This window comes from Olea europaea, chromosome 6 (assembly GCF_002742605.1).
Source record: "Olea europaea var. sylvestris chromosome 6, O_europaea_v1, whole genome shotgun sequence".
NCBI classification, from domain to species: domain Eukaryota; kingdom Viridiplantae; phylum Streptophyta; class Magnoliopsida; order Lamiales; family Oleaceae; genus Olea; species Olea europaea.
Genome location: NC_036242.1, coordinates 25,741,531 through 25,753,673, shown reverse-complemented (window position 1 = coordinate 25,753,673; position 12,143 = coordinate 25,741,531). Strand labels below are relative to the sequence as shown.

General features: G+C 42.6%; 1 protein-coding gene across 1 annotated transcript; it reads right to left on the bottom strand.

The window, feature by feature from the left end:
* Positions 1-9,566: 9,566 nt before the first annotated feature.
* Positions 9,567-10,786, bottom strand: LOC111396544. Its single transcript, XM_023022956.1, has 3 exons — positions 10,530-10,786; positions 10,253-10,413; positions 9,567-10,125 (listed from the first exon to the last, which is right to left on the bottom strand). Exons 2-3 carry the CDS (start codon positions 10,307-10,309, stop codon positions 9,832-9,834), a joined length of 351 nt encoding a protein of 116 aa, XP_022878724.1. The 5' UTR covers positions 10,310-10,413; positions 10,530-10,786; the 3' UTR covers positions 9,567-9,831.
* Between the last annotated feature and the right edge of the window lie 1,357 nt (positions 10,787-12,143).

Genomic DNA, 12,143 nt, shown 5'->3' with positions numbered 1-12,143 from the left:
TTATTTGAAGAAAACATAACTTGTTATCGCATTCTGCGTTATCCAAAATTTTAAAGAAATAACATTGGAAAATATTTCATAAAAATAAATCCAAATCACTTATTCACTGGATTTCCATGGGCTCGTTGCATCATTGTCCATCTTCTCCTCCATCCATGCCGGAGGTAGAATTCCTTCAATCTGTAGAGATGGGATTAAACCCGTAAGTTGAAAAACTCAATAGGTGTCATAGGTACATTCATGATCAAGCTATACATTTCAAAACATTAACTTTATAACTTTTCATACATGCCGTACTCGGAGGCACCATTTGACATGAAGGGATATACCGTACCCGAGGGCACCATTTGAGATACGAACATTTCTTCAACATAGAGGGGTATGCCGTACCAGAGTACCACTTGACATACAACCATTAACATAGAGGGATATACCATACCGGAGTACCATTTGACATACAAATATTAACATGAATCGAAACTTATAACTTAACACGATTAAACACATTGCACCTCTACCTACCTTGATTGATGCTTTTGATACTTTGAAAACTTGGATTGAAAACTTCGATGAAACTTGGAAGTTGAAAGAAGTGCACTCTTTGAATGTTTGAAAACCGTTGAGAATTTATGCTTGAAAACACTTCTTAAACTTCTAGAAAAAATAGTTTTCCTCCCTCTCTTTTTCTCTCTTAGAAACTCTTTCTTTAGTATGTAAAAGCTCTTGCTTTTGGTGTGAGAAAAAATGAGTGAATTGAGATCTCTATTTCTAGGTAAATATCTTATAACTTAAAGCAAATGAAGGGTCAAATTTCATTTAAGAGAGAAAATATGGGCGCCATTTAAGTTTGAGGTTAAATACTTCAATTTAGTGGGGTTTTTGTTGCCAAAAACGTGGGTGGCCCTTTGAGAAAATAATTGATGAAAATAAATATTTAAATTCTAGAGAAAAAAAAAAGAATTTTCATTTCAGGCAGTTTCGGTCGACCGATCGTAGTCCGATTGACACTGCACAGATTTCAGTGTTTCTATCATAACTTCTTATCCCGATATCCAATTGAGGTAATTCAAAGTGCGTTGGAAAGCTAACTCAAAGAGCTACAACTTTTATTTAGATATCATTTTTCAAATCGAATGTTTCCTATGTCAAAAAATGGGTCTCAATGAGATTAAAAATCTGAAGTATACTTTAGTCATCCAATATTCATGTCTTAGTGCCACTAAGGTGTTTAGAATTATTTGGGGTTCTACAACCAACCTCAACAGAGCTTGCCCGAAAGACAGTTTTCCTCTCCCAAGGATTGACCAACTAATAGACTCCACGGCTGGGCACAAGTTGTTGAGCTTCATGGACGCATACTTCAGCTACAACCAAATACCCATGCTCCTGGCCGATGAGGAACACACTTCTTTCATCACAGATCAAGGCCTCTATTGTTATAGGATGATGCCCTTCGGGTTGAAAAATGCTGGAGCAACTTATCAAAGGCTCGTCAACAAAATGTTTATGGATCTCATCGGCAAGATGATGGAGGTATACGTGGATGACATGTTGGTAAAAAGTCTGGAGGCTGACGACCACGTAACGCACCTCAACAGCACATTCCAGATCTTGAGAAGATATATGATGAGGCTCAACCCCCTCAAGTGCGCCTTTGGAGTGGTTTCCGGTAAATTCTAGGGATACATGGTTAATCAACGTGGAATTGAAGCCAACTCGGAGAAGATTGAGACCCTATACAAGATGAGGTCTCCCCAAAAGCCAAAGGAAGTGTAAAGTTTGACTGGGCGGGTGGCCGCACTTAGCCGCTTCGTCTCCAAAGCTACAGACAAATGCCTCCCGTTTTTCAAAGTGCTGAAAGTTGGGAAGAAGTTCCAATGGAGCGAGGAATGTGTAGAGGCCTTCCAAGGCCTGAAAAGGCACCTGGGGCAGGCCCCTCTCCTCTCCAAACCGAAGCCCGGAGAAATCCTACAACTATACCTGGCTGTCTCAAATAAGGCTGTCAGTTCGGTTCTAACTCGAGAAGAGGGAACCACCCAACTTCCAGTTTACTATACAAGTAAAGCACTCCTATCGCCGGAAACCCGTTACCTCGATATGGAGAAGCTCGCTTTGGCCTTGATCACGGCCTCCAGGAAACTAAGACCCTACTTCCAAGCTCACACCATCCACGTGCTGACAAACTTTCCCCTAAGCTAAGTGCTCCAAAAGCCTGATGCCTCGGGAAGATTATTGAAGTGGGCAGTGGAGCTAAGCGAATTTGACCTCGTGTTCAAGGCTAGGTAGCCATCAAGGCTCAGGCCTTGGCTGACGTTGTGGCAGAATTCACCAACTTACCCGACGTAGATGAAATCATGGAACCCGCCGAGCCCCCTACATGGAACTTATTCGTGGATGGGTCGGCTAGAGACGCCGGCTCAGGTGTTGAAGTGGTCCTCATCAGCCCTGAAGGTCACAAGCTAAACTCGGCGGTGAGGTTCGGGTTCAAGGCCACCAACAATGTAGCAGAATACGAGGCACTACTTGCAGGCCTCAGGCTGGCCAAGGAAATGCAAGTAAAGAGGCTCCTCATAAGCAGTGACTCCCAACTGGTTGTTAGCCAAGTGAGTGGTAACTTCTCAGCCAAGGACAAAACAATGGCCTCATACCTAAAAATGGTGATGAACCTCATCCCATCCTTTGAAAAATTCGAACTAACCCAAATCTCCCGCATCGAAAATTCTCATGCAAATGCACTCTCCAAGCTCGCTAATAGCAATGATTCAGAACTACTTACGGTAGTACCTATAGAGCACCTCCTCCTGCCATCGATCGAGGCCCCCAATGTCATGTGGGTCGCTGGGACCCCTACCTGGATGCAACCGATTGTAGCATACCTTAAAGACCAGGTACTTTCCACTGACAAGCTTGAGGCCTGCAAGCTAAGAAGGAGATCAGCCAATTTCCTCTTCATTGATGATGTTCTCTATAAGAGAAGCTTCTCCTCTCCACTCTTACGATGCGTCGGAGGAGAAGAGGCTAATTACATATTAAAAGAAGTCCATGAGGGCGTGCGCGGCAATCACTCTGGAGGTCTATCTTTAGCACAAAAAATATTGAGGCAAGGGTACTACTGGCCTACCCTGAAAAGGGACACCCTTCAGTTTGTACGAAAGTGTGACAAATGCCAACGATTCTCTTTGGTACAAAGACAACCGTAACAGGATTTGACTGCGGTCTCCAGCCCTTGGCCTTTCTCAAAGTGGGGCGTGGACCTCATAGGTCCTCTACCTAAAGGTAGAGGAGGTGCAAGCTTTACAATTGTGGCCATCGATTACTTTACAAAATGGGTTGAGACCGAACCACTGGCAAAAATTACAGAAGCAAACACTTCCAAGTTCTTATGGAAGAATATTATATGTTGGTTCGGGATTTCTTACTTGATCGTCTCAGACAATGGCAGACAATTCGACAATAAGAAGGTCAGAGAACTATGCGAGGAACTTGGCATCAAGAAGCATTTCTCCACACCTCACCACCCACAAGCAAATGGCCAAGTTGAGGCTGTCAACAAAACAATCAAACATGTCCCAAAAAGGAAGCTTGATATTTCGAAGGGGGCCTAGGTGGATGAGCTGCCACAAGTACTTTGGGCGATCTGAACCACCACGAGGACCCCAACTGGGGAAACACCCTTCCTCATGGCATTTGGAACTGAGGCAATGAGCTTCGTTGAGGTCGGACTACCGTCTCCAAGACGTCTGCATTTTAGTGAGATGACAAATGACGAGCTTAGGAGGTGCGACCTCGACTTCACTGAAGAAAGAAGAGATGACTCCCAGTTGAAGCTCGGTACATATCAAAGGAATATGACGAGGTACTTCAACTCAAAGGTCAAGAAGAGATCATTCCAAATCAACGACTTGGTCCTTAGAAGAGTTTTCCTTTCCTCAAAAGAACCTGGTTCCGGTTCCCTAGGTCTGAACTGGGAAGGCCCATATAAAATTAAAGAAGAGATCCGGCTTGGGACTTACTGGATTAAAGACATGAACGGCAAGGCCCAACCCCGTCCATGGAACATCGAGCAACTCAGAATCTATTACCAATGAATGTACCACCACGCTGGACGACCTTTCCCAGCTCCTGTAACATTTCTATGGTTCAATAAAATTATGTGATTAAATTAACTTGTCGCATTTCTACCTCACCTCGGAAGAGAGGCAAGCGTCTGTTTCTGGACCACCTCGCTTGAACTCCGAGGTGCATGTACATGCCTTCCTTTTGACGAGGCTGAATGTCAAGGGAGAAACCTCAACATGGCTGCACCATCCACCATGTTGGGAAGCATAGTCACCTCGGAGGAGAGGTAAGTGTCCGTTTCTGGGCCACCTCGCTTGAACTCCGAGGTGCATGCACATGCCTCCCTTTTGACGAGGGTGAACGTCAAGGGAGAAGCCTCGACATGGCTGCACCATCCACCATGTTGGGAAGCGTTGTCACCTGAGGTGCATGCACATGCTGCCCTTTTGACGAGGTTGAACGTCAAGGGAGAAGCCTTAACATGGCTGCACCATCCACCATGTTGGGAAGGGTCGTCACCTCGGAGGAGAAGCAAGCGTCCATTTCTGGGTCACCTCGCTTCAAATCTGAGGCTCGTACATGAATCAGAATAAAATTCCAAGTTCGGCTGCAACGATTTATTCTTCAAACCTCCTCAGGTTACTGTTATTAAGTTTAAGTACAATTCATTTGCTTAAATCCAATATTGGTCATAACTTTCATGCAATTTATTTGTTAAAGTGATTGGAGTTAGGATACCCAATTAAAGTTGTTTACTTCTTCAATCAATATTGTGATCAATTACTTAGCAAGGCCAACACACTTCAAAGAAAGGAACAACATTAAATGAAAGAGATATTATATTGATTTTCAATGGAAAATAAAAAGGAGAGCCTGAGGCCAGTACATCATCAATGAGTGAAAAGAAAACTATCCTAAGCCTGGGAAGGAAATGGAGGTGCTTCAGCAGCTGGGACTTCTGTAGCTTGAGTGTTAGAAATTGCTTCTCCTACCTCTGCTACTTCATCTCCCACCGCCTCATTAGCTGGGGTTTGAGGCACCTCGTCCACAAATTCCGACCTGAGTTGCGACGGGTCCTGATTTGGGTACAACTCCTCAACCCGCTCCATCACCTCGGCGTAAGCAAAGTTCCTCTAGTAGGTGCTGAAGCTCTGGTACTCCGCAGTGTTGTGGAAATTGGCAATATAGTCCTTCACTGCCTCCTCCTTTGCATTTTGGGCTTCCTCCCTAGCATGGGTTGCATCATCGACATACCACTTAATTTGGCCCTCGATGAACTTGTATGCATCTTAGGCCCCTGCCAGCTCCAGGTTAGCCTTCTCCAAGGCTTCATCTGTCACCCTTTGGTGGTCATTGGAAACTTTCACCTTTTTTTGTCAAAGAGGCTACCTTGCACTGGGACTCATGCACCTCCCTCTTCAACGCCTTTATCTGAGCCAAGGCAGACTCTAGCTTGGTCGATTCTTCAAGTTTTTGGGCCCTGGCATCTTCAGCTTCGGCCCTAGTTGCCTTCAGCTCCTTTGCAAGGGAGGCAACCTTCTCTCACCTCATCAGCCTCTACACGCCTAACCATTTCAATCTTAACCGCTTTCGAGGCGACTTCCAGTAGCTTCGGCGGCCAGCTTCTTTGCCTTGGGACACAGAACTCCCAAATTTCCCAGACGAGCTAGAGACGTGCACGAGTTTCCTCTTTTTCCGCTCCTCAGTGACTTTTTCCTTCCCCCGAGGCTCCTTGGCCTTTTCTCGCCTCTGGGGGTCCCCTCTTCGGAGCCCACGAGGTGCTGTCCTTGGAGAGTCGTTCAACTCTGCCTCGGACCTCCTAGGCACCACTTGACCCCGGCTTCAGGGGCCTCACCTTCACAGTGGAAGTTGCCCTCAGTATGGACGCCATGTCAGGAGCTGGGTACTCCTTCCTCTTGAACTTATCTGCAGAACACAGCGCGTCAGTACCAAAATGAAAACACAAAAAATATGCAAGTGTGGAAGCTTCATACCCTTGGAGGCCATCAGTTCGAAGTCCAGGATATAACGACTTCTGTCGATGAGGTGGTCGAAGTGGCAAAGCTTTAGAGGTCTCTTGTAAATATCCTCTTTCACTTCAAACTCCTCCCTACTCAGCTCGAACCTCGTACTGCAATCTGTAAACGAGGCATCAACAGTTAGACAAAAAAAAATTAAAGCTAAAAAAGGAATGCAAACTACTAGGGTGGAAGACTCACAAGTTTCGTAGTACTGGGTTGGTACTGTGCAAGACAGGGCTTTGTCTCCCTCCACCGCCTACCACCTGTCCTTAACCCAGAACCACGACTCCTTCCACCCCTTTATGGAAGAAGGCAGCCCCACCACAAAAGGTACATGGGCCCCCCAGGGAGTCAAGTAATACCACCCCTTGGACTCCTTACCTATTATCCTAGGCTGAAAGAGGGTCATAAAAACGTGGAGAGGCATGTCCTCCCCAAGCGTAACTTCCTTCCACAGGAAGTACGAGCCGACCAACTGGCTCCACCCATTTGGCAGAACCTGGGTCGACGACAACATGAAATTTCTCAGCACAGCCCTGAAGAAGGGGTGCAGAGGAAGACGCATACCTGCCTTAAATAAATATTCGCTCACTGCCACGCACCCCGGCCTCGGATAACAGGCTCACTCATGGGCCTCGGGGACTAGCATCTCCACATAATGAGGTACACTGTACCTCTCCCTTATCTCCCCCAACCTCTTCGACGTCATATTCGAAGGGACTCTAGACCCCCCTACTCTACATTATAATCTACCTCCTCCTCGGTCATAGCAATCTGCTCAACCTCGGAGTCCCCCTATAACTAGACCCCCAACCAAACGACACGACAGTGACCAACTCCCTACCCGAAGTCAACTCCATCTCAGAAAGCAACTAAGAACACAATAAGAGGATTTTCTGTGAAAAATACCTACTGAAAAACTACGCGAACACAGTTTGCCGAAAAAGCAGTGGATGGAATTGTCTCAACGCCGGAATGCCTAAGCTCTAAGAGGAAAAATCAGATCGCGAGTGCTGAAAAATTCTGAAAAAGGAAGTTCTCTCACCTTTTATAAAGGATCCAGACGAACCCCCATTGTCAGATCGAATCTCATTCAATCTGAACCCTTCAGTTTAAATCAAATCCGAGGCATAGAATTCAAACAGTTTTTTAAACCTACGCCTTAGATTCAAGCGTGTCCTCCACGCACCTCATCCAACGCGTTTGCTTCTAGAAGCTCCAGCTATTCTAATAATTACGATTTTAATTTGACGGCGGCAGGCACTTTGGAAGTCGCAACGATTCAGCCAATTTTCCTTGAAAACATGCGCAAAACATCAAATCATTGGTACAACAGTCGAGGCACAATTATTGTCAATAAACTTCGGCTTCATCTCCAACATTCAGCCATCAAGCCTCGCAGGTTCGGTTCCCCAACCACCTCGGCTTCATCTCCAACATTCAGCCATCAATCCTCGTAGGTTCGGTTCCCCAACCACATTGGCTTCATCTTCAACATTCAGCCACCAAGCTTCGTAGGTTCGGTTTCCTAACCACCTCGGCATAATCCTCGGCTTTTTCATCATTCACCCACAACAACACATTCCTAACTCCAACCATGATATAAATATATATACTTGGACTTGTGGGACTATTATTCGGGTTAAAAAATTATTTCAATCTTTACCCAACCCACTGACTTTACTTCATTAAAGTCCACGTATTACATAAATGACTATACTTGGACTTGTGGGACTATTATTCAGGTTAAAAAATTATTTCAATCTTTACCCAACCCACTGGCTTTATTTCATTAAAGTTCACGCATTACATAAATGACTATATTTGGACTTGAGGGATTATTGTTACGTGTTGTCATACTTGGCCAACTGACGTGGGCCTATGGTCTACTCAATCCTAACCACGTGGCACTCTAGCCGAAGTAGGCTAAATGGCCGACGCCCTTTATGCCGAGGCCCATATACCAAAGCTAGTGAAACTAACCGAGCCTCGTCTGCCGAGGCCCGTGAAGATTGTCGAAGCCCTACAGCGGAAGTACTATGTGTCTGGCAGAAGCCTTGAATTTGAAGCAGAAGCCTCCGAACCATGAAGGGACGTCTTCCATGGTCACTTTTCCCAAGAGATCTCCTACATAAGGATCTGGTTAGAATGATTGATGGAACATTTGTCACAAGTACATATGACAGGTCTTATCACTAGCATGGGAGCTCTACACAAGTAATAAATGCGCAGCAAGCTAGCAAATCAAGAGTGATACCTAGGATTGGATGTTTGAATTGAGAAGATGATGCCACGTGTCACCTCATCTAAGGGCTGTCATTTCACATGTAATACTGTAAGTACTTTCCTTGTATAACATCGAAAGACGAATGCAAGAATCAATACAAGAAATCACATTTTACTCTCTTATTATCTTTACAATATAATACGAGTTCACACACATTTACATGCACTTTCATGAGCACCGATTGGTAATTATGGTACAATCGAATTAAGAACGTCCCACAGGATTCCGAACGTTCTTGTCCCGCGTCATTGAGCTACTCCCACGCCCCTGATTCGTTCGTTCTAGACCGTCCACGTATCTTAGCGTGTAGGACCTTCGCTCACGTGTGCGCGGGTGGGTCCGACATCTGTTGGCAACACTTTTTGAGGTCAACATTTGGAATTAAAGTTTCTGATCCAAAAGCAAAGCTTAGGAGACTGGAAGTTCGACGGTTGCAGCTGAGCTCATTTAAACATGGATTATCAAATACTTTCCCCAAAAATGGATTTTTATTCCCACCAATGTATTTGATTTTACTTAAAATTTTAAGTTAATATTTTTTATTTATAAGTAGATTTTATACTTTTAAATAATTTTAAGTAATTTTTTTACTTATAAACAAAATTTAAGTAAAAAATTACTGTTAAATTTCTTTATAAGCAAAAAAATTAATTTAAATTATTTTAAAGTATAAAATTTGCTTATAAATAAAAAATATTAACTTAAAATTTTAAGTAAATATTTAACTTTATTTAATTTATTAAGTTAAATATTTACTTATATGTAAAAAAATTCCCTATAAGTAAAATATAATTTATGAGTAAAAAAATTTCATATAAGAAATTATAAAATAAAATTTTTATCAAGGACATATATGTAATTTTATTTTTTAAATGACTTTTAGAATCGATAAATAATAAACTCTCAAGCATTGGTTGGATATTTTAAAAACCACTACTAAAATCATTCAAAATCGTTCCACTTATAGATGCTCAAAATCAGTATTTTAAAAAGCGTTTATAACCGGTACGCCCAAATTGTCAAGCAGGCCCTTGAGAAAAAATAAACCAATGAAACACAAAACAAGATTCATTCAATGTAAAATTTGCTTAAATTGGAAAAAAAAAATTACATTAAATAAAGAATTTACTTATTAATGAAATTTATCTCAGAAAAATACAAGAGGAATAATAAAAAATATGCACTTGATTTCCTTTGCGTATTATTTCCAATTTTCTTTATTTTATTTTTTTATTCGACTTTGTTGATCTTTGCTCAAAGCAATACCTGGATGCTACAACTTCTTTAGATGAAGCAAACTGGGCAAGATTTGACAACCGCATCACAATCTGTACATAGACAAAAGTGCCGGCACGGCAGCAACACCACCGCCGCGTCTCGTCGCAGGCAGGCCTTACAACTCGGTCCATTCAACTCACTAACTCGATCCGGGTCAACGTGGCTTGACTCTGCGTCCTCCGCCTCTCACGCAGCGGCGCATTCTTTCCCATTCCCCTGTCCCTCCCCGCTGCCTGCACTGATCATAGCCTGCAGAGCCGTCGCCGTGGCTTCCTGCTCCCGTGCCTTTGCTTGCCACTTCTGTACCTCCGAGTTCAGCTGTGCCGCCCGTGCTTCCAGTTCGGCCTTGCGCCTCACTGCCTTCTGCACTTCCGTCTCTTTCTCTCTCAGCCTTTGCTTCACCGACCCCGCCGCCGTCTCCAGCAGCACCTGATAGTGCCTTTGCATGTTTTCAGCCAACGCACGCCTCAATTCCTGCCCCTGTTGTACCAAAAACACTATTACCAAATATTTCAATAGCTCAATAATAACAGAAAATAACGATCTAATTATATTCCATACCCCTCACGCGGCTTTGCGCTGGCCAGTTTTAAGGGCGAGTTCTAACCTGTGTTTGAATGAAAGAATTGAATTCACTGAGATGCTGTTTCAATTGATGAGCCATGTTTGAAGACGGAGCACTTTTCCGGGATAAAGGAGGTTGGTAAGATCACTAGTTTGAGGATTCTCGAATTCTCTCTCTCTCTCTCTCTGACGGATTATCTGTGCCTGCCAAAACAACAACCCATTGTTTAAAGAGTGTTTGCCATAAATTCAATAAAGGTAAATTGAAATGTTTGTGAAAAATGAAAACGAATCTAACTACGAATAGAACTCAATCTCACCTGCACTGTTTAAAACTTACAAGAGAGTGTTGGATCAAGAAATTCAAATTCTCCGGGCTGCAATTGATAAACGTTCCCAGTTGGGTGAAGAACAACTGATGGGTAATGAGCTTGAACTGCCATTCCTACACCAAAAATCGAGTAAGACCTTCTGAGTACATATTTGTGTAAAGATCGAAAATGGGATTATGAAGAAGAGAAGGGTAAGAAATGCCGAACGCAGGAACGGTATGAATTAAAGAGGTACAAGGCAGATGGATTATTCAATGAATGAAGTCGGGAAAACGCTGAACAAGAAATCAAAAATCTGAATTGATCTTTCCACGTGAAAGTGAGAGAATAATAGGTAAAAGACGGGGGTACTTTTAAGTATAGCTTTGTCAAACCAACCATTTTCCATTTTAACCATAAAAATATAACATTCACCACAATAGCCATTTCTTGTGTAAAAGACTAAAACGCCCTTAAATGAGTTATATAATTACAAAAATAGAAATATGGTAAAAAGACAAAAATATCCTTAAGTTACAAATAAAAATCCAAACAAGGCTCAATTGAAATTTGAAAACGAAGTCAGTCTTTTCATCAGTTTACTCTAACACGATAAAAACTCTTCCATTTTTCATCCACTTCAACCTCAAAATTTCATAAACTTATCAGTTATCAACCTCAACAGAAAAATATAGTTAAATTTCAGCACTTCAATTCGGTAAGTATCTTTTCGTAGTATTTAATTTTATTTTTATTGAAATCGTATATTTTTTTTAAATGGTAGAAAAAATAATATTAGAGTCAAAGTTCAGGCCGGCACCGATCAGACGTCGGAACGACGGATTTAACGACGATTCCGTTTGCAGACTCCCCCGCCCCTCGATTCTGATAATTTTTTTCTGATAATTTTTTTTTGATAATTTATTCTGATATTTTTAATTCGTAATGCAGATATGGCAAAAGCGTGTGTCCCAATCTGTTATTTCGACGAATTTCAAAGGAAAGAAAATGGTCAATGGGAATGGAAATGGACGAGTGAAGGAGAAGGGGTTGCTGCTATTACGATAACAAAAAATACTTCGTTTACAGAAATGTACAGTGAAATACAAAACATGCTTAACGTCGATTCCTCTCAGTACGATATGGAATTGGGATTTTTATTTCAAAAGCATTCAACAATTTCGATTCCACCTTTGAAAGTTACTTCTGAAGCGCAAATAAAGCATCTAATTCAATTGAACCAAGGTCGAAAGACGACTCCTATTTGCGTAAGTTTGTTGAAGAAAAATGTCATCGAGGGTGAACACGAAGTTTTTGATGGAGAGGATCGTAATGAGAATGATTTTTGGGATACTGTTGAGATTGCTCGGGAGGATGATGTGGTTATTCTTGGGGCAGTTGCTACTCACCATGATGTCACCGTTACACGAAGGATTTACGAGGAAGTTCAAGACAACGAGGATGAAAGGCCATTTACAAATCAGGATTTGATTGCTTTATCCAGACAGAGACATGAGTCTGGTGGGAGCTCACATGCTGGGCCGAGTACACGGTCTTCTAATTGTTCGCGTGTAGTTCCTGATGATGAAGATTTACATGTTGATCAATTGTTTGACACGAAAA

Bases quoted from the DNA above. Each gene is read 5' to 3' on its own strand.
- LOC111396544 (XM_023022956.1), bottom strand. From the start codon at position 10,309: ATGGCTCATCAATTGAAACAGCATCTCAGTGAATTCAATTCTTTCATT. The intron at 10,126-10,252 runs GTTAGAACTCGC...TTGGTACAACAG, and splicing joins ATTCTTTCATTCAAACACAG to GGGCAGGAATTGAGGCGTGC.